At 42.7% G+C, this 21304-nt stretch overlaps 2 protein-coding genes across 5 annotated transcripts in view; one reads left to right on the top strand and one right to left on the bottom strand.

Moving 5' to 3' along the window:
• Nucleotides 1–187: 187 nt before the first annotated feature.
• Nucleotides 188–21304, bottom strand: part of eif2ak1 (eukaryotic translation initiation factor 2-alpha kinase 1) — a 37867-nt gene continuing 16750 nt past the window's right edge. Inside the window, exons 1-15 of one of the 4 annotated variants that reach the window (XM_080517784.1) lie at nucleotides 18266–18356; nucleotides 16829–16996; nucleotides 14737–14873; nucleotides 14081–14121; nucleotides 13889–13988; nucleotides 13704–13784; nucleotides 13542–13635; nucleotides 13406–13454; nucleotides 11899–12292; nucleotides 10762–10861; nucleotides 10574–10680; nucleotides 2548–2662; nucleotides 2363–2442; nucleotides 1104–1337; nucleotides 188–493 (exon numbers count right to left, since the gene is read on the bottom strand). In XM_080517784.1, the coding sequence (XP_080373910.1) occupies nucleotides 368–493; nucleotides 1104–1337; nucleotides 2363–2442; nucleotides 2548–2662; nucleotides 10574–10680; nucleotides 10762–10861; nucleotides 11899–12292; nucleotides 13406–13454; nucleotides 13542–13635; nucleotides 13704–13784; nucleotides 13889–13988; nucleotides 14081–14121; nucleotides 14737–14873; nucleotides 16829–16996; nucleotides 18266–18290 (1851 nt within the window). In that variant the 5' untranslated portion in view covers nucleotides 18291–18356 and the 3' untranslated portion in view covers nucleotides 188–367. Of the gene's footprint in view, nucleotides 494–1103; nucleotides 1338–2362; nucleotides 2663–10573; nucleotides 10681–10761; nucleotides 10862–11898; nucleotides 12293–13405; nucleotides 13455–13541; nucleotides 13636–13703; nucleotides 13785–13888; nucleotides 13989–14080; nucleotides 14122–14736; nucleotides 14874–16828; nucleotides 16997–17867; nucleotides 18190–18265; nucleotides 18357–21304 lie in introns of those variants that run through there. The other 3 variants (XM_080517783.1, XM_080517786.1, XM_080517785.1) reach the window with 3 other exon arrangements.
• Nucleotides 4238–9706, top strand: LOC308145733 (ankyrin repeat domain-containing protein 61-like; the record flags this gene model as incomplete). Its single annotated transcript, XM_080517262.1, has 5 exons — nucleotides 4238–4381; nucleotides 4591–4685; nucleotides 5906–6098; nucleotides 6232–6432; nucleotides 8568–9706. 5 exons carry the CDS (start codon nucleotides 4238–4240, stop codon nucleotides 9165–9167), a joined length of 1233 nt encoding a protein of 410 aa, XP_080373388.1. The 3' UTR covers nucleotides 9168–9706.

The raw sequence follows: 21304 nt of genomic DNA, 5'->3' as shown, positions 1-21304 counted from the left end.
GTCAGAGCCTTAAAATATACTGGGCTGATGCTCCACATGCGATCAAAAATACTCTGAGAATCACAACTATCAATACTTTGGATGAATATTAAGAAATTAATGTATCAAAATGCATTTAATCAGTTCTACTCATAGATCAGAAACAGGAAGTGAACAATGTCCACACACTGATTATTAACAACGTCGATAAAAATATAATAAATTAATTTTATTGAACAGCCGCAAGAAGGAAAATATACCCTTCAAGTTAGTAGTACAAGACACATTTAAATGTTCTCTCACACGCACACATGCACAAGCCTCCGGCAAATATACCGAGTCAGCAAAATAAAGACAAAGCAGTGAGTTCATGGAGGATTCTTAAGGCTCAGGTGTTGTCCAGCTCGGGGAAGCGAACTGGGAGCTGCGAGCTCTGGAGTTGACTGATCCGTTCCCTCAGCTGCAGGATCTCTTCCTCCTGCTCTTCAACTCTTCTCTGCAAACCGTGGATCACCTGGAATAGAAGAGAGTTCCTGTTTTTTTTACCGTGAGCACGAGCAGAAAGCACAACCCAAACATTACAGAAGCTTCACGTGCGCGATCCTGAATTGATTCGTTTCTGGATTTTAAATGTCAATCCATATTAATATCGGCAGTATAAAAAGAGGCTAAACATTATTTACACCTTTATCCCCTATTTCCCCTGGCCACCAGGCTTCTAAATGCCAAATAACATCACACTGTGCAATTATTCAATTTTAATCTATCCCATTTCTCATCCTGCTCTTTTATTTATCGTTCATATGCACCTTATTTTAAATGTTTGACTGTTTGCACTACTTTTTTTAAATACGTTTTTTTAATGCCTTTTTTACCGGTTGCTAAGCAACGACATGTCGTTGCCAGTTTCCTCACTGTGTACTGTGCAATGACAATAAAGAAAGTCTTGGGGGCTGCAACCAACCAATCCCCGGGTTAAAAGAAACAATCGCAGACAAACTTGCAGGTAATTGTTAGAGACGTGTGTGTTTGGAGTGCGGGAGGAAACGGTAGAACACAAACTTTACAGACGTTCTCCAAGCCTGCGATCAAGCAGGGAATGGAGGAGAAATCCATGTAAATACCGTGTCTTCGCTGCAGAACAGTTCGCTCCGGAGGAGCTGGGCCGCCGTGGGCCGGACACCGGGGTCTCTGCTCGTCAGCTTCACGACGTACTTGGCCAGGACCGGCCACCGGTCGCCGAAGGAGTCTGGGATCTTCCCCTCCCTCAAGTCCCCGAGGGTCCGGACCCGTTCCATCTCGGTGCCGAACGGCTGGAAGAGCTCGAGGGCGAGAACGCCGACGCTGTACATGTCTGACTGGGAGAGCGACGGCAGCGTTAAAACGTCTCCCCTGATTAAATACGACCACAAATTGACTAAAATGAAAATACAATATACATTTATGATGTTTAAAGTCCCAGTGAAATGAAAGTTCCACCTCCAAAACTCTCTGGTGTCTCTTCTAGAACATTTTCCTGCTAACTGGCTGAAGGGTAAAATGTTAAAACACGGCAATCTACGAGAAAATAGCCGATAAACGGCGCTATTTCCTCTGCTGGGCGGAGCTTCTGACAATAACAGAGTGACATCACGAGTTGTGCACACGCCCAAGTTGTGTTTACATTATGGAGGATCAGAGTTTTGACCACCAAGAGGCTGAATTGAACCAGATTTCATCATCATGGTCATTTCAAACCCAGTGATTGATGAAGAAGACACAGAAGGTGGTTCTGCCATCGGTGACCCCGTCTGGAACATGTTTGAGGAAGCAGAAGACGCTTCGTCCTCCATTCGTCCTCGTCTCCTCGCCTCAGCAGCCGCCACTTTTCACCTTTGAGGCTTTGAGGCTCCTGACTTTTGGCAGAACGACCGGCTTCCTGGATCCAACACGTCCAAGAGCTTTTCTGACTGGAATCACTGAAGACGAGTCCAGGTATTACTTCATTGTCTATTAGCCGCGCGGCTAGCGGTAGCCGCTAGCTAGTGGCTCCTCTCTCGGTCTCTTCCAGGCTCAATCTTTCATCAAGGCTCATAAAACGCCGACTATAACTTCAAAACACTGTAAAAACTTCAATATTTAAGAGGGAAACAAGCCGATATAAACAACAGATCAAGATCTGCACAACTCGTGATGTCACACATAGGCTCCGCCCACAAAGGAGAAGGATTCCCCCGACTTCGTCGGCTGGCGATTCAAAATTCAAATAACTTTTTTAAGCGACAACAGTGGTGGGGCAGAGTTGGAGGAACCTTATCAGTAGAACCCCAACTATCGTTTTTTGCAAAGTAGTGTGTTACATTTCACCAGGACTTTAAGGCTCTTGGACTGTGTACGTCTTTACCTTTGAGTTATAATGGGAGCCGCTCAGCTGTTCTGGTGCAGCGTAGACAAACGTACCAACACCAGTGGTGTGGTTGGAACCTGCAAAACAGACGGAACTTAAGCGGCCTATGGCGCCATCTTCTGGTACTGCGGCGACACAGCACGTTGAGAATGAAGAAGGAAGTAGGCCAAGATGGTTGTTACCTGTTCCAGGGGAAGCGGCGTCTTCACGGCCTTCCAGTATGATGTCCTTGCAGGCTAAGCCGAAGTCTCCGATGCGAACGTGGCAGTCCTGGCCGTGAAGGAAAATGTTCCTCGGCTGCAGAATAACACAAAGGTGTGACTATAAGCTGCACAGAGACGTTAATAACATTTAAACCATATACTGTTTCTTTTTTTAAATCTTTTTTCCTTAAGGCAGAGAAGATATTAGCGAGATTATTCAGCCTTTATAGTTGACTTATTAAAAAGTACCAGTTGGATCTGCTGCTGAAGGATTTTTCTATATTTAAATGATATAAAATCTTTGTAAAGATTCAGCTTTGCGTGCCGACGTCACGTCTTTTGCAAAGTGTCTTATAAGTGATCAACTTCAGGGATATTAAACCGTTGCTCATTTCATTCTTCTGCTCGTTTTAGCGGAAAGACGCAAAGATTGCTAATCCCTTTAATTTCATTATTACTGTTCTGCCACGTAACTGTTCGGAGCACGGACACTACAATCAGAACAAAACAAGGGAATAGGTTGCTCTGAGTTTTGTTAACGATTCAGTGAATCGTTCCCGAAAAAATCAATAAAAAAGAAACTGCAAAAAAAAAAAAAAAAAAGTCCAACAGAAAACAAATGGAGACGCTGAGGTTGAAGGAGGTGCAGACACACAGTTGTGCACATCTGTCCTCCAATATAATGCGACACCCACACGAAAAGTTTAAAAAAACAATAAAAATAATAATAATTATATATTTATTGGGTGTAGTCGTCTATGTACAATGCATATGCAAACAAATGCATCAATTAGTTGGGTATATGAGGTGATTTAATGAAGCTACACTATGTTGTTTATTCTACCACGTGAACAAAATAACTATAGTTATAATGAGCACAAGTATATGTTTAGATATATTCTACTATTTCCATCAATTTACAGTTGTTGCTCTGGTTTTAGTGCCTTCGTTTTTTTTTATTGTTTTAACTTTTTGTGTTTTGTTTATTGTTTTACCATCTGATTGTTTTTACTGCTTTAACTTTTTAATTGTTTTAATGTTATTTCGCCTCTGATATTTTTATTTCAACGTACAGCACTTTGTCTCAGCTGCGGCTGCTTAAAGCGCTTTATAAATAAAGTTGAGTTGTTAGTTTAGAAGTGAACATTCACAGAAGCACAAGTCCCGGAATAAAAACCCCACGCCAAATAAAACTTGACGGAAATGAGTGAAGAGTTTTGAAGAAATCCGGCGAGTTTCGGTTCCCGACGTTAAATCACCCTGCTTCAAAAAAAAACCCAAAATAAAGTTCCCCCTTTTTTAAAAAAACCAAAAAGGAGAAGTGACGCGACACGAACGTTCAAAGACGCGGTGAACTTCCCCCGGTGGGCGTCGCCCGGCGCCGTCATCGCCCTCCGGCGTGCAGCAACACGTTATCAGTGGTGACAGGACAGCTGTGCGTCAACGCCAGAGGCACAAACCCCCCCCCCCCCCCCCCCCCCCACGTGACGAAAACACACACAGGAACCACTTGAAGCGCTTCGCTTCTTCTTTTTTTTTTTCACCTTCATGAGTGGCGTCCCCCCCTTTTTTTTTGAGAAATGTGCACACACATGTCCAGAAACCAGAATAACCAGATGTGAATCATCAGCGAAGGCGCTTAAAAAAAACACTCGACAGTGCCGGCGCGATGGGCGAGCGAGCGGAGGGGACGGGGAAGAGAGAGGACTTCTACGCGGCGGTGATGGACCAGGACGTGCGGCGCATTCGGGACATGTGCGAGAAATACGGGACCGAGTCGCCCGTCGAGGTGCCCGGGGGCCTTTTCTGTAAGGTAGATTACAACTACAAAAACTTTTCGAAAACTTTTCATCGAATTCAAAAATCAATCCTATATTAACCCGTGAGTCATAAACAAGTTGCCGGCGACATGTGGACGACTCCTCGATCCTCTCTTGTGCTAAATGACTCGTCAACTGTCTGAAAACGACACCGGCTCCTTCACACTTCCTGTTCGTTTCGCTTTGCTCGTCTCGTCTGCAGCCGTTTTGGAGTTTTCCTCTTCACGTGGCGGCTTCTCACCGGCGCCTGCAGAGCCTGCAGAGCCTCCTGTCTGCAGGGGCCGACGCCGAGCTGAGGTCTGGACCCACAAACGCCGACACCCGCTTTTGTCAAAATACCTTTTTCTTTTTTTCTGTTAAAAGGCTAAATCGATGGTTCTCCTTGGACACGCCAACTTTAACACTATGGTGGGAAACCACATTGGAAATCTATAGGATGGAAGAGTCGACTGGTTCATGATAAACATGGTTGGTTTGACGCATGTCGGGGTAAGAGGGCGACACACACCAACGCAAAAAGGCCCAATTATATACTCAGAATGTAGATTATAGTTAGTCTTTCTTTCTCTCTCTCATCTTTATTGTTGATATCTTTTCTTTAACTTAGAATTAATTGTTATCTACTGGTCACTCCCTGTTCTACAATGTTCTGTATGTTTTATTGTGTCAAAATATTAAAAAAATCATAAATAAAGAATTAAAAAAAGAAGAAAAAGAGGCTAGCTCTTTGGTCCCTCCACTGGGTCCCACTGCAGTTCATCCCGTAGGGACGTAAGGAGGCAAGGCCACCCAGAGCGCAGTCCCGCTACATATGTAGGCGCAGTGATTACGCAACAATAATAGCGTGAAGAACGTAGAATTGCTGGACAGCGGCTCAACTGGTACCTGAAGCTGGGAGCTTCCTGTACCTTTCACAGTAAAAGCCCACAGTTCCAGGAGGTTCATTCCAGACTTGTTGAGAGTGACGGAACATTCTAGTGAATTCCACAACAACTACAGGACATTAAAGACCCACCATCACACTCATGGTTCTAACAATCCACATCTCCCACATTTATCTTCCATTTTAATAATGTGTAGCGATAAAGGAGCTGAGAGCTGCAATGCATTATGGGAGTTTCTGTTTGTGGTGTTTTAAATGTAATTATTGGGGGTTATGTTAGGTTTGTAGTGTTGGTAATAATTGTGTTTTTGTTGCTTAGTTCATGTAGTTTAGTTTATTAGTTGTAAGTCGTCAACCAGCAGTGAAGGAGGTTTAGTGTGTCGTGTCTTCCTGTGGGACTGTCAAAATAAAATGTGTGTGGCTCTTTGGGTGTTGCGTTCAGTGTTAAACGGGACCAAATGGCTCTTTGAGCATTAAAGGTTGGCGACCCCTGGGCTAAATCGACCCGTCATGAAGTTTTTTTTTTTTTTAAAAGAGCACGGCTGTATGTTGCAAAGCAGCTCGGCTTCCTGTTTGAAGTGTTGATGATTATAAACTGTCAGTTCTACAGCCACATTTCCTCCAACGGTCACAGGGACCAGCTGGGCCGCAACCCGCTGCACTTGGTTTTAACTAGTTGGCCCGACGCCGCAGCCGCCGCCGCCGCCGCCGCCGCGGGGCCGAACGCAAATTCCAAATTCCACAGCGCCGTGATCGACAAGTGTCGGCAGGCGGAGGCATGCTTACGGCTGCTCTGCGAACACGGCGTGGACGTCGACGCGGAGATGGCAAGTGTCGCGTCCGGCAACTCCACCTCTTTCCTCCGTCAGTTCAGCTCTGAAGGGCGGAGTCGCGTTCGGGAGCTGTAATATTAAATACGCCTCCTGTGGGTTTCCTCTCTCTCTCTCTTAATGTGTGTAGGTGGAGGCTAACGGCCACCAGAGGGCGCTGCACGTCTCGGTCCGCCGCGGGGCTCTGCCCGCCGTCCGGATTCTGGCCGGCCACGGCGCCGACGTCCACGCCGTGGACAGCAACGGCATGACGCCGCTTCACGTGGCCACGGGGATTTGCCACGAGGACGTCGTGAGGAGTTTGATTTCACACCGGGCCGACGTCAACCGGGTTCGTAAGCGAGAAACGAGGCGGAGAGGCCGCCGTGAAAAACCTCCGTCGACCAGACGACCTGCTTCTTCGGTCGTTTAAATCAGCCGCGTCCGTAACAAGACAACACGTGTAGAAACTGAAGCTTCTGCTCAAAGTCTTTTTATAAAAAAAATCAAACTGAAAGTGACAATTATTGCTGATTCTACTTGTATAATAAAGCTAATTTAGAAACAAATAAAGAATAAAGCTCTCTACTCTATTTTTTTTTTTCCTTGAAGCAATGTGAAAGATGGACGTCAAAATAAGAGCTGCTTGGTTTTTTTTCCTTGAAGCAATGTGAAAGATGGACATCAAAATAAGAGCTGCTTGGTTTTTTTTCCATGAAGCAATGTGAAAGTTGGATGTCAAAATAAGAGCTGCTCGTCCTTCTCCCCTCCAATGTGAAAGATGGATGTCAAAATAAGAGCTGCTTGTATTTTTTCCTTGAAGCAGTGTGAAAGATGGATGCCAAAATAAGAGCTGCTTGGTTTTTTTTTTCTTCTCCTTGAAGCAATGTGAAAGATGGACGTCAAAATAAGAGCTGCTCGTCCTTCTCCTCTCCAATGTGAAAGATGGATGTCAAAATAAGAGCTGCTTGGTTTTTTTTCCTTGAAGCAATGTGAAAGATGGATGTCAAAATAAGAGCTGCTTGGTTTTTTTCCTTGAAGCAATGTGAAAGATGGATGTCAAAATAAGAGCTGCTTGTTTTTTTTCCGTGAAGCAATGTGAAAGTTGGATGTCAAAATAAGAGCTGCTCGTCCTTCTCCCCTCCAATGTGAAAGATGGATGTCAAAATAAGAGCTGCTTGTATTTTTTCCTTGAAGCAGTGTGAAAGATGGATGCCAAAATAAGAGCTGCTTGGTTTTTTTTTTTTCTCCTTTGTGAAAGATGGATGCCAAAATAAGAGTTGCTTGTTTTTTTTTTTTTCTCCTTGAAGCAATGTGAAAGATGGACGTCAAAATAAGAGCTGCTCGTCCTTCTCCTCTCCAATGTGAAAGATGGATGTCAAAATAAGAGCTGCTTGTTTTTTTTCCGTGAAGCAATGTGAAAGTTGGATGCCAAAATAAGAGCTGCTTGGTTTTTTTTCCTTGAAGCAATGTGAAAGATGGATGTCAAAATAAGAGCTGCTTGGTTTTTTTTCCGTGAAGCAATGTGAAAGATGGATGTCAAAATAAGAGCTGCTTGTTTTTTTTCCGTGAAGCAATGTGAAAGTTGGATGTCAAAATAAGAGCTGCTCGTCCTTCTCCCCTCCAATGTGAAAGATGGATGTCAAAATAAGAGCTGCTTGTATTTTTTCCTTGAAGCAGTGTGAAAGATGGATGCCAAAATAAGAGTTGCTTGTTTTTTTTTTTTTCTCCTTGAAGCAATGTGAAAGATGGACGTCAAAATAAGAGCTGCTCGTCCTTCTCCTCTCCAATGTGAAAGATGGATGTCAAAATAAGAGCTGCTTGTTTTTTTTCCGTGAAGCAATGTGAAAGATGGATGCCAAAATAAGAGCTGCTTGGTTTTTTTTTTTCTCCTTGAAGCAATGTGAAAGATGGACGTCAAAATAAGAGCTGCTCGTCCTTCTCCTCTCCAATGTGAAAGATGGATGTCAAAATAAGAGCTGCTTGGTTTTTTTTCCTTGAAGCAATGTGAAAGATGGATGTCAAAATAAGAGCTGCTTGTTTTTTTTCCGTGAAGCAATGTGAAAGTTGGATGCCAAAATAAGAGCTGCTTGGTTTTTTTTTTTCTCCTTGAAGCAATGTGAAAGGTGGACGTCAAAATAAGAGCTGCTCGTCCTTCTCCTCTCCAATGTGAAAGATGGATGTCAAAATAAGAGCTGCTTGGTTTTTTTTCCTTGAAGCAATGTGAAAGATGGATGTCAAAATAAGAGCTGCTTGGTTTTTTTTCCTTGAAGCAATGTGAAAGATGGATGTCAAAATAAGAGCTGCTTGTTTTTTTTCCGTGAAGCAATATGAAAGATGGATGTCAAAATAAGAGCTGCTTGTTTTTTTTTCCTTGAAGCAATGTGAAAGATGGATGTCAAAATAAGAGCTGCTTGGTTTTTTTTCCTTGAAGCAATGTGAAAGTTGGATGTCAAAATAAGAGCTGCTTGTTATTCTCCCCTCCAGGCGGCGCGGCCGTCCGGGAACACCCCCCTGCACCTCGCCGCCCTGGCGATGACCCTCCGGGCCCCCGGGCGCCACCGGGACCGCCGGGGCGTCGTGGCCGCCCTGCTGCGGGGCGGCGCCGACCCGAGCGTGGCCAACGGCGCCGGGCTGACGGCGCTGCAGGCGGCGTGCGGCGCCGGCGCCGAGGAGGTGGTGGACCTGCTGCTGCGGCACGGCGCCGACGTCAACCGGCGGAGCGCGGCGGGAGAAAACTGCCTCTTCCTGTTCCTGGACCACCGGCCCAACGTGAGGCGGTCAAACTCCCTGCTGGTCAAACTCCTCGCCCTGACCTCGCCGCTCGCCGTCCGCCGCCGGGACGGCCGGCTGCCGGCGGCCCTGACGGAGGCGTGCTTCACCCGGCAGAGGGAGCAGCTGCTGAGGCTGACGGAGCAGCCGAGGAGGCTGGAGGACATCTGCAAGGCGGTTGTTTATCTGAAATACGTCCAAGGCCAACGAAGCTTCGTGGCTAAAGTCTTGCCGGGAAAGTTGTACGACTTTGTCTTCCATCGGTGGGACAATAGACACAACATTTACTTTGACACGGACAAACAGGAAGTTTAAATCAGATCTTATATTGTTATACTCTGGCCGGGCGATTCGGCCTTAAAAAAAAAAGTTTGGGGTTTTTTTTGGAAAGAAATTCGAGTTTCACTCAGATTTTCTTTTTTCCTCAAAGAACTACAAAAAAATAACTGCAGACATCAGATCTACTGTGAAAAGTGCACCTTCGTTGCCGTTACTGTCCCGGGAGTTAAAATGCATCTAAACAAGTCCAAACTAAAAAGTAACCGAGGCGCCGTCATTCAATAAATCCAAGCTTTAAGCGGATTTTTATTTTTACATTTTCTATTTTTTGTACTCTTTTTTCGCTCCTGTTTAGATATTTACATATCTTAATTTCTTAATTTGATCATTTCTGCCCCTTTTTTACCTTGAGCTGTTGTAAGTTTGTGTTTCCCCCTGGGGAGGAATTTATTTTTTTTATTTATTTATTGTGCAAAAGAAACTATGGAAACCCAGAAGGAAGGAGAGAACGGGATGCTAAAAAAAAAAAAAAAAAACACTTGAATTTGCAAAATAAAAATAATTTTTGCTACAAATTCGAATTTTTTTAAATCTGTGACACTTTTGAAAAATCTTTATGTTTCTTGTATTGAGGGTTTAAAACGCCTTCTTTGTGAAACAATTCTGACTGGACAACTTCCAGGAAGTTGTCGGACCCTGATCGGACGTTGCACATTTTAACAACCCTTTATAATAATTTACAGGATTCTCGCGGCGGGATCATTATGGGATGTTATCATTCAGACAGAGAGCTTTACCAGAAGGTACATCTTGTATTCCAACTCTGTTTGAATTAACTTTTTGAAAATGTGCAACTTTTAGAAAATTGTGACACTTTTTGAAACTTGTACATCTTTTTTAAAAAGTGTCAAACAGTTAAAAAAGTTCAAACAGTTCAAACAGTTCAAACAGTTCAAACAGTTAAAAAAGTGTCAACCAGTTAAAAAAGTAGAAAAAAGTGAAAAAAGTGGAAAAAGTTTCAAAAAGTTGAACAAGTTGAAAAAGTTGAAAAATGATCAGTTGAAAAAGTGTCAACAAATTGAAAAATTTTCAAAAAGTTGCACAAGTTTCAAAAAGTTGCAACAGTTGAAATAGTGGAACAGTTTAAAAGTTGAATGGTTGAAATCGGTGAAGATTTGAAGCAGTTATAGCGATTTAAAACATTTCTCCATCCGTTAACATTGGAAAAAAGTTGCACAAAAGTTGAAATATTCCAAAAAGTTGACGAGGTTTCAAAAAGGTAGAACTTAGCCGCAAAGTGCCAAAAAAGTTGCACGACTTGATATTTGAATGGTTACGAACGGGTGAAGATTGCCAGAGTAAAAGCGATTTGAAAAACGTCCAGAATAAACAGAATAATAAAAATACAGATGTGAATGCCATGATAGGAGCTGGAGCCTCACCTTCAGGTCCCGGTGCATGATTCCCCGGGAGTGGATGTAGTCCACGCCCTCCAGTATGAACCTCAGGAGGCTCCGTGTGCGTTCCACGTCCACGCCGCCGTAAGGATCTGGAGACACGGTTCACGGTACAACGTCGACGACGAGTCCACAGCAGTTTTAACGAGGCGTTCTAGGTTCTAACTGCTCACCTGTGGAGGACGGGCGCTCGGCGTTCCGCTCAGAGATCCAGTCCTTCAGGGAACGTTCACACAGCTGCATCTGGATGTAGAGCATCAGGTGGAACTGGACCTGCAGGCGGGGAGGAGAACACTTTGTGATCACACCAGAAGAAGTGAAGTGTTTAGACGTCGTAACAAATCAAATCAAATCAAATCTAACTAGATGATCTGCATTTCCCAGGGCAAATGCATGATAGTGTGAATGCAAACTGTAATGCTTTTTGCTGCCTGCCTGCGGCAGGTAGATTGGAATGCTTTGAAAAAGTTCCAAAAAGTTGAAAAAGTTCCAACAGTTGAAACAGTTGAAAAAGTGTCAAACAGTTGAAAAAGTTGAAAAAAGTTTCAAAAAGTTGAACTAGTTTCAAAAAGTTGAAACAGTTGAAAAAGTGGCAAACAGTTGAAAAAGTTGAAAACAGTTTCAAAAAGTTGAACTAGTTTCAAAAAGTTGAAAAAGTGTCAAACAGTTGAAAAAGTGTCAAACAGTTGAAAAAGTGTCAGTTGAAAAAGTTTCAAAAAGTTGCATAAGTTTCAAAAAGTTGCAACAGTTGAAATAGTGGAACAGTTTAAAAGTTGAATGGTTGAAATCGGTGAAGATTTGAAGAAGTTATAGCTAGTTAAACATTTCTCCATCCGTTAACATTGGAAAAAAGTTGCACAAAAGTTGAAATATTTCAAAAAGTTGACGAGATTTCAAAAAGCCGGAACGTAGCCGGAAAGTGCCGAAAAAGCTTCACTATTTGATATTTGAATGGTGACGAACGGGTGAAGATTACAAGAGTTTTAGCGATTAGAAAAACGTCCAGAATAAACAGAAACAGAATCTCAAGAGTGTGAACGTCTTGGTCTAGAAGAAGCTGAGCTGGAGAACCAGGGCCCTCAAGGGCCACTGGAGTTAAAATATCAGACAGGTGAGAGGGAACCCAGGACGTTGATGGCGTTAAAAAACAAACCACAGAAGTTTAAAATCAACTCTGAAGCGAACAGGAAGCCGGTGGCGAGACGCCGTTTCACCGTTTCCTGCAAGTTGCAACAGGAACCGAAGCTGCAGCGAACAAACGGAACCCGGAGCCCGAGGCGTTCCCCCCCCCCCCCTCCCCCGTCACCCACCTCCTTGCAGGGCCTCGCCGTTTGCTTCTCCACCCGCTGCTCGACCACACAGGAGTCGTGGTCGTTGTTGTTGTTCAGCTCGGCGCTGCTCCTGCGGGACTCGTCCTCCTCCTCCTCCAGCAGCGGCGCCGAGGCGTCCAGGCCCGTGGCGGGACAGGTGGGGGCCCTCGGGGGGCCCCGCCGGCCCAGGAACACACAGGGGACGTAGTTCTCCGGGACGCGGCGCAACGTCTTGGGGCAAAGCACGGCGCCCTGCTGGGCGGCGGCGGCGGCGGCGCGCGGCGCCGGCGTCCCGACGTCCCCGCCGCTCAGGGCGGCGTCCGGTCGCGCTCGGCTGAGGCTTCGGAAGACGACGGAGGAGCTGGAACCGTTGCTGTCAAAGCTCTCGTCAGAACTGAAAGACAGATGGAACCAGTGGTTTTCAACCTTTTATGAGCCGAGACACACTTTTTAAAAAACTCTGGAGTCACACCTCCACCTGAAAATGTTAAAATGTTAAACTCTGTAGCCTCTATTAACAATATAAAGTCTTTCTCGTCTAAGTTTTATCAACAGGAATCCAGTAAATCCAGAAAAAAAAGAGGACTGCACCTTACAATGTCGTCGTACGGCGTTTCAACAACGATAAAGACGTTCTATTCTATTCTATTTGCTAAATATACTTGTAACTTATAAGTTAACTTGTATAAGATGTGACTTTTCTCCAACGGGTCAAATTCGTGAGGAAAAACGAAACATTATTTTACTGAAACGCACATTTTCAAAGCAAAAACCCTCCGTCTTTATAGACAGAAAATTAAAAAACAAAAAAGCTGTTGGGTTATTTGACCCGACGTGAAGACGAAGAAGTCAGATTCTTGATCATTCATGTTGTATAATCCAGTGTTTTTCAACCTTTTTTGAGCCAAGACACACTTTTTTAAAAACTCTGGAGTCACACCGCCACCTGAAAATGTTAAAATGTTAATCTCTGTAGCCTCTATTAACAATATAAAGTCATTCTCATCAAAGTTTTATCAACAGGAATCCAGTAAATCCAGAAAGCAAGGACTTTTTTTAATAGTGCCTCCCTCAGTGTGAAACCTGGACCTGATGGATGAAGAGCTGAGATCCTGGTTTTCAAAAACTTCTCCATCACTGTCACTGACACAGTACTTTGATACAAGATGGTAGCAGGAGGTGGAGATGAACCACACTGACGTCTGTCACTTTACATTTCACCGGCAAAGTTCTGTGCTGCCCTCTAGTGGTGAAGAGTATTTATACACGATTACTCTGCAACACACTGCTCTCAGCAATTGTTTTTTATAAAAAAAAATGTGAAATGTGATAATTTCCCGCGGCTCACCTGACGAGATCTGGAGGAAACACCAGTGGTTGAAAAACTCTGGATTAAACGACCATTTCTGCACGCCTTCCAACAGAAGGACTATTATAAACCAGGCAAAAATATAAAGTTTAGGTAAAAAGAACTACTTGGACGTCCATCACAGACGATATGTCCCACCTGTCCAGTTGTCCGGGAGACGCCAGAGCAGGAAGGAGCGTCTTGGGATCTGCAAAACACCACAGTTCCCTCAGCTTCCCGTCAGCCCCTCACCGCTCACCGTTCTCATTCCGCGGAACTTTGTAAAAATACTCACAAGACGCCGGCTGAACGTGTTCCATCCACGCGGTGTGGTAGCCCACCACGTGTACGTGCTGCAGGCTGGACAGCACCTTGACTTCCCGGAGGACCTACGCCGGGAAAATGAATGATTAATTATGGCCCGACGGCGCCCTAGTGGCCGGCGCCGGTAACTCACCCTCATACAGTCGTCTTTTGAGACCCTTTTGATGAGGATCTTCTTCATGGCGTAATATTGTCCATCCAGCTTGTTCAGCACCTTGAAATTGTGTCGGAAATTTACTCGGTTACATCCGTCCCCGAAGGAAAAGTCTGCGAAATAAGGAATCGTTTCCAACGTGACGTAGAATAAAGTATATTTACCTTGCAAACGTTTCCATACGCCCCTTTCCCGAGTTTACAGATTTCTTCAAATTCACTAAGGTAACGGGACGTCTGAGCCTGGAAGAGTCCCTCCTTCGGCCTGCGGCGAACGTAAAAAAAAAAAAACATAAAATATTTCACCGACTAGGAAATAATCCCTTTTAAAAGAACGACTCGACAAAGTCCTTTTACCTCTGAGTCGAGTTGTGCGAGATTCCAAAACGTTGCTGGCCCTGCGTTCACAAAGACGACACGGCGGGATTACGGTCAAACATCAAAGACGGAAAATGAGCCGCATCACAAAGCAAACTGTGACACCGGGTGTGAAGGAGCCCCGGGGGCTCCTCTGACCGGTAACCGTATTTATAAATAACCTGAACACCAGCAAAAAAGGTCAGAAATGTAAAACTAAATAAATAAAGGCCAAAAAAAATTCAAAAAAATTCAAATAAAATTGCAGTTTGCTGAATAATGTCTCCAGGGATTAATAAAGTGATCGTGAGGTTTTCAAGGCAGAACTAGTTTATTAGAGACGATGACGTCACTCAGACCTTCACATCGTCCACATAGAACTAAAATACTTTGTCCTGCTTCCTTTTCTCACCTTCTACTTCTACTTTTCTCACCTTCTCAAGTCGTCTGTAGAGAGGAAACATGCAAACATTCCTACATTTCATGCTGTATAAAATCAATAACAAAAATAATATTACAGCAAATACAGCTCTGGTATCGGAATAATATCGGTACCAGCAAATTTGGGTATGGTGGATCGGAAGTGGAAAAAAAACCCTGGATCGGTGCTTCCTGAATAAAAACAATAACAACGAGTGAGTGTTCTCGCCACTGACCTGCGGGTACAGGGAGGAGCTGGCGGCGTTCAGCAGCTCGGTGAAAGCCCGGCTGTGCTGCAGCCTGACGGTGCCGAACTCGTCGCTGATGGCCAGCGGCGACAGGAGGTTCATGGCGGCCAGACGCTGGCCGATCACTGCGGGGGAGGGGGGGGGGGGGGGGGACAGCGAACTCAGAACACGGCCCACCCCGAGGCAGAATGCGGATTTGCAGGCGTTTTGCAGGCCGCTCTATACGGGGTTCTATTTGTGGCAACATTCTGAGCGAGCGATGGGAAAATTTGAGCGCCAAAAAATGTATTGCGCAAGAACACTAATAGCATTTTGAGGAAATATTAAAATTGCGCACATAAATACTTGAGATTGCGCTGAAAAATCATTTCTGTGCTTAGATTCTTCCTCTGCGCTCAACCTCTCTCTCTCTCTCTCTCTCTCTCTCTCTCTCTCTCTCTCTCTCTCTCTCTCTCTCTCTCTCTCTCGCTCAAATCTCTCTACCTCCACCTGATTGGTTACTTGGGATTCTGGAAGTGCCTCATAACAGAAGAAGAAGAAGAAGAAATAGTAGAAGAAGAAGAAATAGTAGAAGAAGAAGAAGAAGAAATAGTAGAAGAAGAAGAAGAAGAAATAGTAGAAGAAGAAGAAATAGTAGTAGAAGAAGAAGAAGAAGAAATAGTAGAAGAAGAAGAAATAGTAGAAGAAGAAGAAGAAATAGTAGAAGAAGAAGAAATAGTAGAAGAAGAAAAAGAAGAAATAGTAGAAGAAGAAATAGTAGAAGAAGAAGAAGAAGAAATAGTAGAAGAAGAAGAAATAGTAGTAGAAGAAGAAGAAGAAGAAATAGTAGAAGAAGAAGAAATAGTAGTAGAAGAAGAAGAAGAAGAAATAGTAGAAGAAGAAGAAATAGTAGTAGAAGAAGAAGAAATAGTAGAAGAAGAAGAAATAGTAGAAGAAGAAGAAGAAATAGTAGAAGAAGAAGAAATAGTAGAAGAAGAAAAAGAAGAAATAGTAGAAGAAGAAATAGTAGAAGAAGAAGAAGAAATAGTAGAAGAAGAAGAAATAGTAGTAGAAGAAGAAGAAGAAGAAATAGTAGAAGAAGAAGAAATAGTAGTAGAAGAAGAAGAAGAAATAGTAGAAGAAGAAAAAGAAGAAATAGTAGAAGAAGAAATAGTAGAAGAAGAAGAAGAAGAAATACTAGAAGAAGAAGAAATAGTAGTAGAAGAAGAAGAAGAAATAGTAGAAGAAGAAGAAGAAATAGTAGTAGAAGAAGAAGAAGAAATAGTAGAAGAAGAAGAAGAAATAGTAGTAGAAGAAGAAGAAGAAGAAATAGTAGAAGAAGAAGAAATAGAAGAAGAAGAAGAAGAAATAGTAGAAGAAGAAAAAGAAGAAATAGTAGAAGAAGAAGAAATAGTAGTAGAAGAAGAAGAAGAAATAGTAGAAGAAGAAGAAATAGTAGTAGAAGAAGAAGAAGAAGAAATAGTAGAAGAAGAAGAAGAAGAAATAGTAGAAGAAGAAGAAATAGAAGAAGAAGAAGAAGAAATAGTAGAAGAAGAAGAAATAGAAGAAGAAGAAGAAGAAATAGTAGAAGAAGAAAAAGAAGAAATAGTAGAAGAAGAAATAGTAGTAGAAGAAGAAGAAGAAGAAATAGTAGAAGAAGAAGAAGAAGAAGAAGAAGAAGAAGAAGAAGAAGAAGAAACAACAACAACAACCTGGAGGGAAAACATGTTGTAATCCAGTATCGTTTTCTTTAGTTTCCCTTATTTCTGTTTTCCCTCGCAGTTTGTTTTTCTTCTTCTTCTTCGTTGGTTACGAGGAACTTCCAGAATCCCAAGTAACCAATCAGAATTCGACGCCCGCCCCGAATGTCTGTGATTGGTGGACAACCGTGTCTGTCACATTAGAGTTTTGCACATTTCGAACTAGCGCACAGTAGAACTTGAGCGTAGAAATGACTTTTGAGCGTACAATCTCAAGTTTTTCTTTACGCAATTTAAATATCTCCTCAAAATGCTATTAGTGTTGCACAATTAATATTTTGGCGCTCAAATTCTCCCATCGCTCGCTCAGAATTTTGCCACAAATATAAACCCCCCCTTACCTTTAAACAGCGTGCGCGAGCGCGCCGGGTTGCTCTCGTAGACGAAGCACAGGTGCTCCAGCAGCGAGCCCAGCAGGAGGTGGTTGGGAATGGCCGACGCGAACTCCTGGACCGACGGGTAACGTCTGCCGGCCACCAACACCTCGTGGCTGCTGTCCGCGTCGGACGCTGCAATCGTGGAAAAACAAAAAAAAAGGAAAATGTAGGAAACTGCACTTACAGATTCGTGTTTGTCCGTCGGCTCTCCTGCTTTTGTCGGAAATGTTTTACCTAAAAGCTGAAATGATTCTCAATGAAACTCTACAAACGTGGTGAATAAATAAACGCGAAGCTTTAAAATAAGGTTTAATTCTTCCTTTCAGGACTTATCGAGGGAATATCGAGAAATGTTGGCGTTTTATTTTTGTTTGCAAGTGTCGTTTATCCCATTTTAGGAACTTTTAAAAAAAAATCTATTTATTTATTTGTCTTTTTCCCCCCCATGTAGTTTTAAGGTGATTTTTAGTTATTGTCCCAATATGGTTGTTGAATTTCAGGTCGATGATTACAGACACATTTCTACTTGATTTGTTGCTTTAATTGACCAGCAGTGAAAATAGTGTAAATATGTGAAAGGGTTAATAATCTAAAATACATTTAAACTGCTCCCACATGAAAATAAGCTGAACCATATAAGTGAATTAAATGTATTTACTGTCTTAATATTGCTAAATGTAAATAATGATATTATAATATAGATATCATGGAAAAGGGCTTGTCTGGTTTATGTTTTGTATGAATAACATGATTTGGAGGTAAATAAAAAGCGTGTAGTTAGTCATGTTGAATTTCCTCTGAGACTATTAAGAAAATATATATATATAACATAAGACAACAATCAATATAAGATGTGGCTTTTCTCCAACAGGTCAAATTCGTGAGGAAAAACTAAACATTATCTTACTGAAACGCACATTTTCAAAACAAAAACCCTCCGTCTTTATAGATAGGAAATGAATTGCTTTAATTGACAGGTGACAGGTGAGCGTTGACCTTTGACCTTTCCTTTTTGTTGTAAACGGCTCCCTGCAGCTCCGTCAGTCTGCTTCCATGTTTTCCACTAGATTTTATTTCTCTTGATGGATCGAGTGTCTTTTCCTGTCCAGTGTTGTTCTTTTTCTTTTTTTCTAGTTCTTTCTCAACTTTTCTTTTTCTCCTAATTCCCTTCTTTTCTCTCTCTTTTGCTTTTATCAGCACATTCTTTTATCTTTTTATATAACGGCACTTTAAAGAGGACTGCCCTGTACAATGTCGTCGTACGGCGTTTCAACGACGATAAAGACGTTCTATTCTATTCTACTAGTTAAATATACTTGTAACTTCTGTAGTAACGTCAATGGGCCTCACCTGCTTAAATAAAGAACAGCTCGCCCGTCAAATCAAACCAAACACTCTTACCTTCTTCAATAACTTTAGCGATCATCTCCACGAGGTTTTTCTCTCAAGGTCCATTGTTGTGTGTGAAACTCTTGTTGATCCTACATCAACGCTACCGTGTTCTAACAGTGATCATCTTGTTGATCCGTCATGGTGGTGGGGGGGGGGGGGGGGGGGGGGGGGGGGGGGGGTGTGGGGGGGGGGCGTGAGCTGCAGTAATGCTTATCTGCCGCGGCCAGCGGACACAAGGCCTCTCCACCTACTTGAGCACCGGAGGCCAAACACAGGAAGGAGGACTTTTCTCAACTCGGTAAAGACGAGTGGACTTGTTATACAACGTGTATTATAATTCATATATTATGAATTTTTATTTTTTTTATTTTCTATCTATAAAGACGGAGGGTTTTTGTTTTGAAAATGCGCGTTTCAGGAAAATAATGTTTTGTTTTCCTCATAAATTTGACCTGTTGGAGAAAAGTCACATCTTATATAAGTTAAGTTATAAGTTACAAGTATATTTAACTAATAGAATAGAATAGAACGTCTTTATCGTCGTTGAAACGCCGTACAACGACATTGTAAGGTGCAGTCCTGTTTAAAGTGCCGTTATATATAAAAAAAGATAAAGATAAAAGAATGTGCTGATAAAAGCAAAGAGAGAGAAAGGAAGGGAATTAGGAGAAAAAGAAAGTTGAGAAAGAATTAGAAAAAGAGAAAAATAACAACACTGGACAGGAAAAGACACTCGATCCATCAAAAGAAATAAATATAGTGGAAAACATTGAGTATTTAAATTCAGAGTGAAAACGTGAAACAGACTGGCGGAGCTGAAGTGTCAAAGGAAAGGTCAAAGGTCAACGCTAATCCGTCGCCTGTGTCAATTAAAGCAACAAATCAAGTAGAAATGTGGCTGTAATCATAGACCTGAAATTCAACAACCATATTGGGACAATAACTAAATCAGCTTAAACTATCTGGGGGAAAAAAAGACAATTAAAGGATTCGTGACAGAAGATTCAGAGAAACGTGTTCATGCATTTATTTAAGCAGGATCATTGAACCGGTGTGTTTCTGTTCCAGCTGCAGCTCATCCAGAGTCGAGGATTAAATGAGATTATATGTAGAATATTCCACCTGCACTTCAGCCTCGGCTCTGGCTGCCTGTGTGTCACAGGATCCACTTCTAAATCCAACTTCTGCTGTATAAAGCAGCCGCTAAAATGGTCCCGGGCATAAATATAGCTCACGTTTAACGCACAGAATAAAACATCCAAACCTCAGATCTCCAGGAAGGTTTGTGTTCAGGTCCGAAGAAGGCTTTTAACTCAAGCTTCCCGCTGACACACGCATATATTTTAATTCAGACCTTAAAACACTATTATTAGCACAGGCTTTCCAATCCAAAATGTTTTTTTACTTGATTCATTTTGTTGTTTTTAATGACTTTAATCACTTAAGATTCCTATCGCCTTGCCTTTATTTCTTTGTAAAAGCAACCGTGCATTTCCTTGTGTCTGAACGGTGCTCTATAAATAAAGTTAGCCTTGAAGTGTTTATTTATTACTTGTTTTGAGGTTATTTAACTTTGCGGATAAGTGATGGGGAAGACAGAAACATTACAGGACGATAAACTTAAGAAGGGGGGTTTAATAGATTTATGGTTTTCAAGCATGTTTTACTGTATTTATGCGTTTCTAAAACTCGTCTTAAAACCCATTTTTATTCTTTGGCTTTTACCTCAGCGTGAGACTCTGCCCTGGTGTTAGTGCCTGTTTTTTTTTTATTGTTTTAACTTTTTATGTTTTGTTTATTGTTTTACCATCCGATTGTTTTTATTTGCTTTGACTTTTTTATTGTTTTTATTTTGCCTCTTATATTTTTATTTCAATGTACAGCACTTTGTCTCAGCTACGGCGCTTTATAAATAAAGTTGAGTTGAATTGAGTGTGTTTATTTTCTAGCTCCACAACATGCATTTATTTTGGTAGGGGGGGGGGGGGGGGGGTAGGGGGGGCACGTGCCCCAAACTTCTTCTGTCCGCCCCTGCCGGACACACCCGGGACTCTGATTAGAGTTAATACTCAGCGACATTAATTAAATGTCCAGCGGACAAGCGGGTCTTACAGTCGAAGTGGACGTCGTCGTCCTCTCTCGCGGGACCAAACTGGACAGCGTCCACGGACCCTCGCGCTCCGTCCGAGCTGCCGGAGCATTCCTCCGGCCGCGGAGCCCCCGCTCTCCCCGCCCAGCCGCAACATGACGCCCGGGGGGTCCCTAGAGGCGCGGTGGCCGCCGTCCCATACCGGCTCCCCGGAACCCGCTCCGTTAATCCCGGTTAAGTGAAGTGAAGCTCCGAGGGGGAAAAAGTTAAACTCACGCGTAACCAGAACCTGACAGCGAGCCGCCATGCTGGAACCGCCAGGGACGTCTGACAATATACGCGACCCCCCCACACGGATTGACGACTTTAGTTTTTTCATTATATAAAAAATAATAAAATAATATATATGTGCAGAATTCTGGAACAATTGTAATGAATTTTGACTTTGCGTGCATGTATTTCCTCAAATAAATTAATACTCGCCAATTTGTGTTTATTCTATTTTAAGCTACACAATGGAACAGCGAGTGGTCCATAAATGGCATAAATTACAATATTAACTATTTAAAAATGAGCTTCGGAATGAAGAAACTCTTTTATTGAATAATAAACATGGACGCATAGAGTCAAATCACCAAGAGTAAACTTCAGAGAATTGTTTATGCGTCTTGTTGAAATGTGAGAAATTTGCACACATGCCCTAACATCTTGACAGGCCGGTCGGTGAGTGAAATACTTCACAGTTCGCTGTAAGTAGTTTATTAAACAATTTTTTATCCATATCTAGAATTTGTTTAACGTCGATATATGTAACTTAATCCTTATTTATTAAACTTTTCCGTTTACTCACTTAAAGTTTATATTTCTATCATATTTCCGCGCGAGATGCGCCGCCTGCGCAGTAGTGACGCTCGCGAACGAGCTGCGCACTGCGCGCGGGACACTCGCGTTTTGTTTAC

This window comes from Blennius ocellaris (assembly GCF_963422515.1).
Source record: "Blennius ocellaris genome assembly, chromosome: 21".
Classification (NCBI taxonomy): Eukaryota; Metazoa; Chordata; class Actinopteri; order Blenniiformes; family Blenniidae; genus Blennius; species Blennius ocellaris.
Note: the sequence above shows the minus strand (reverse complement) of the source record. Positions and strands in the feature narration are given on the sequence as shown.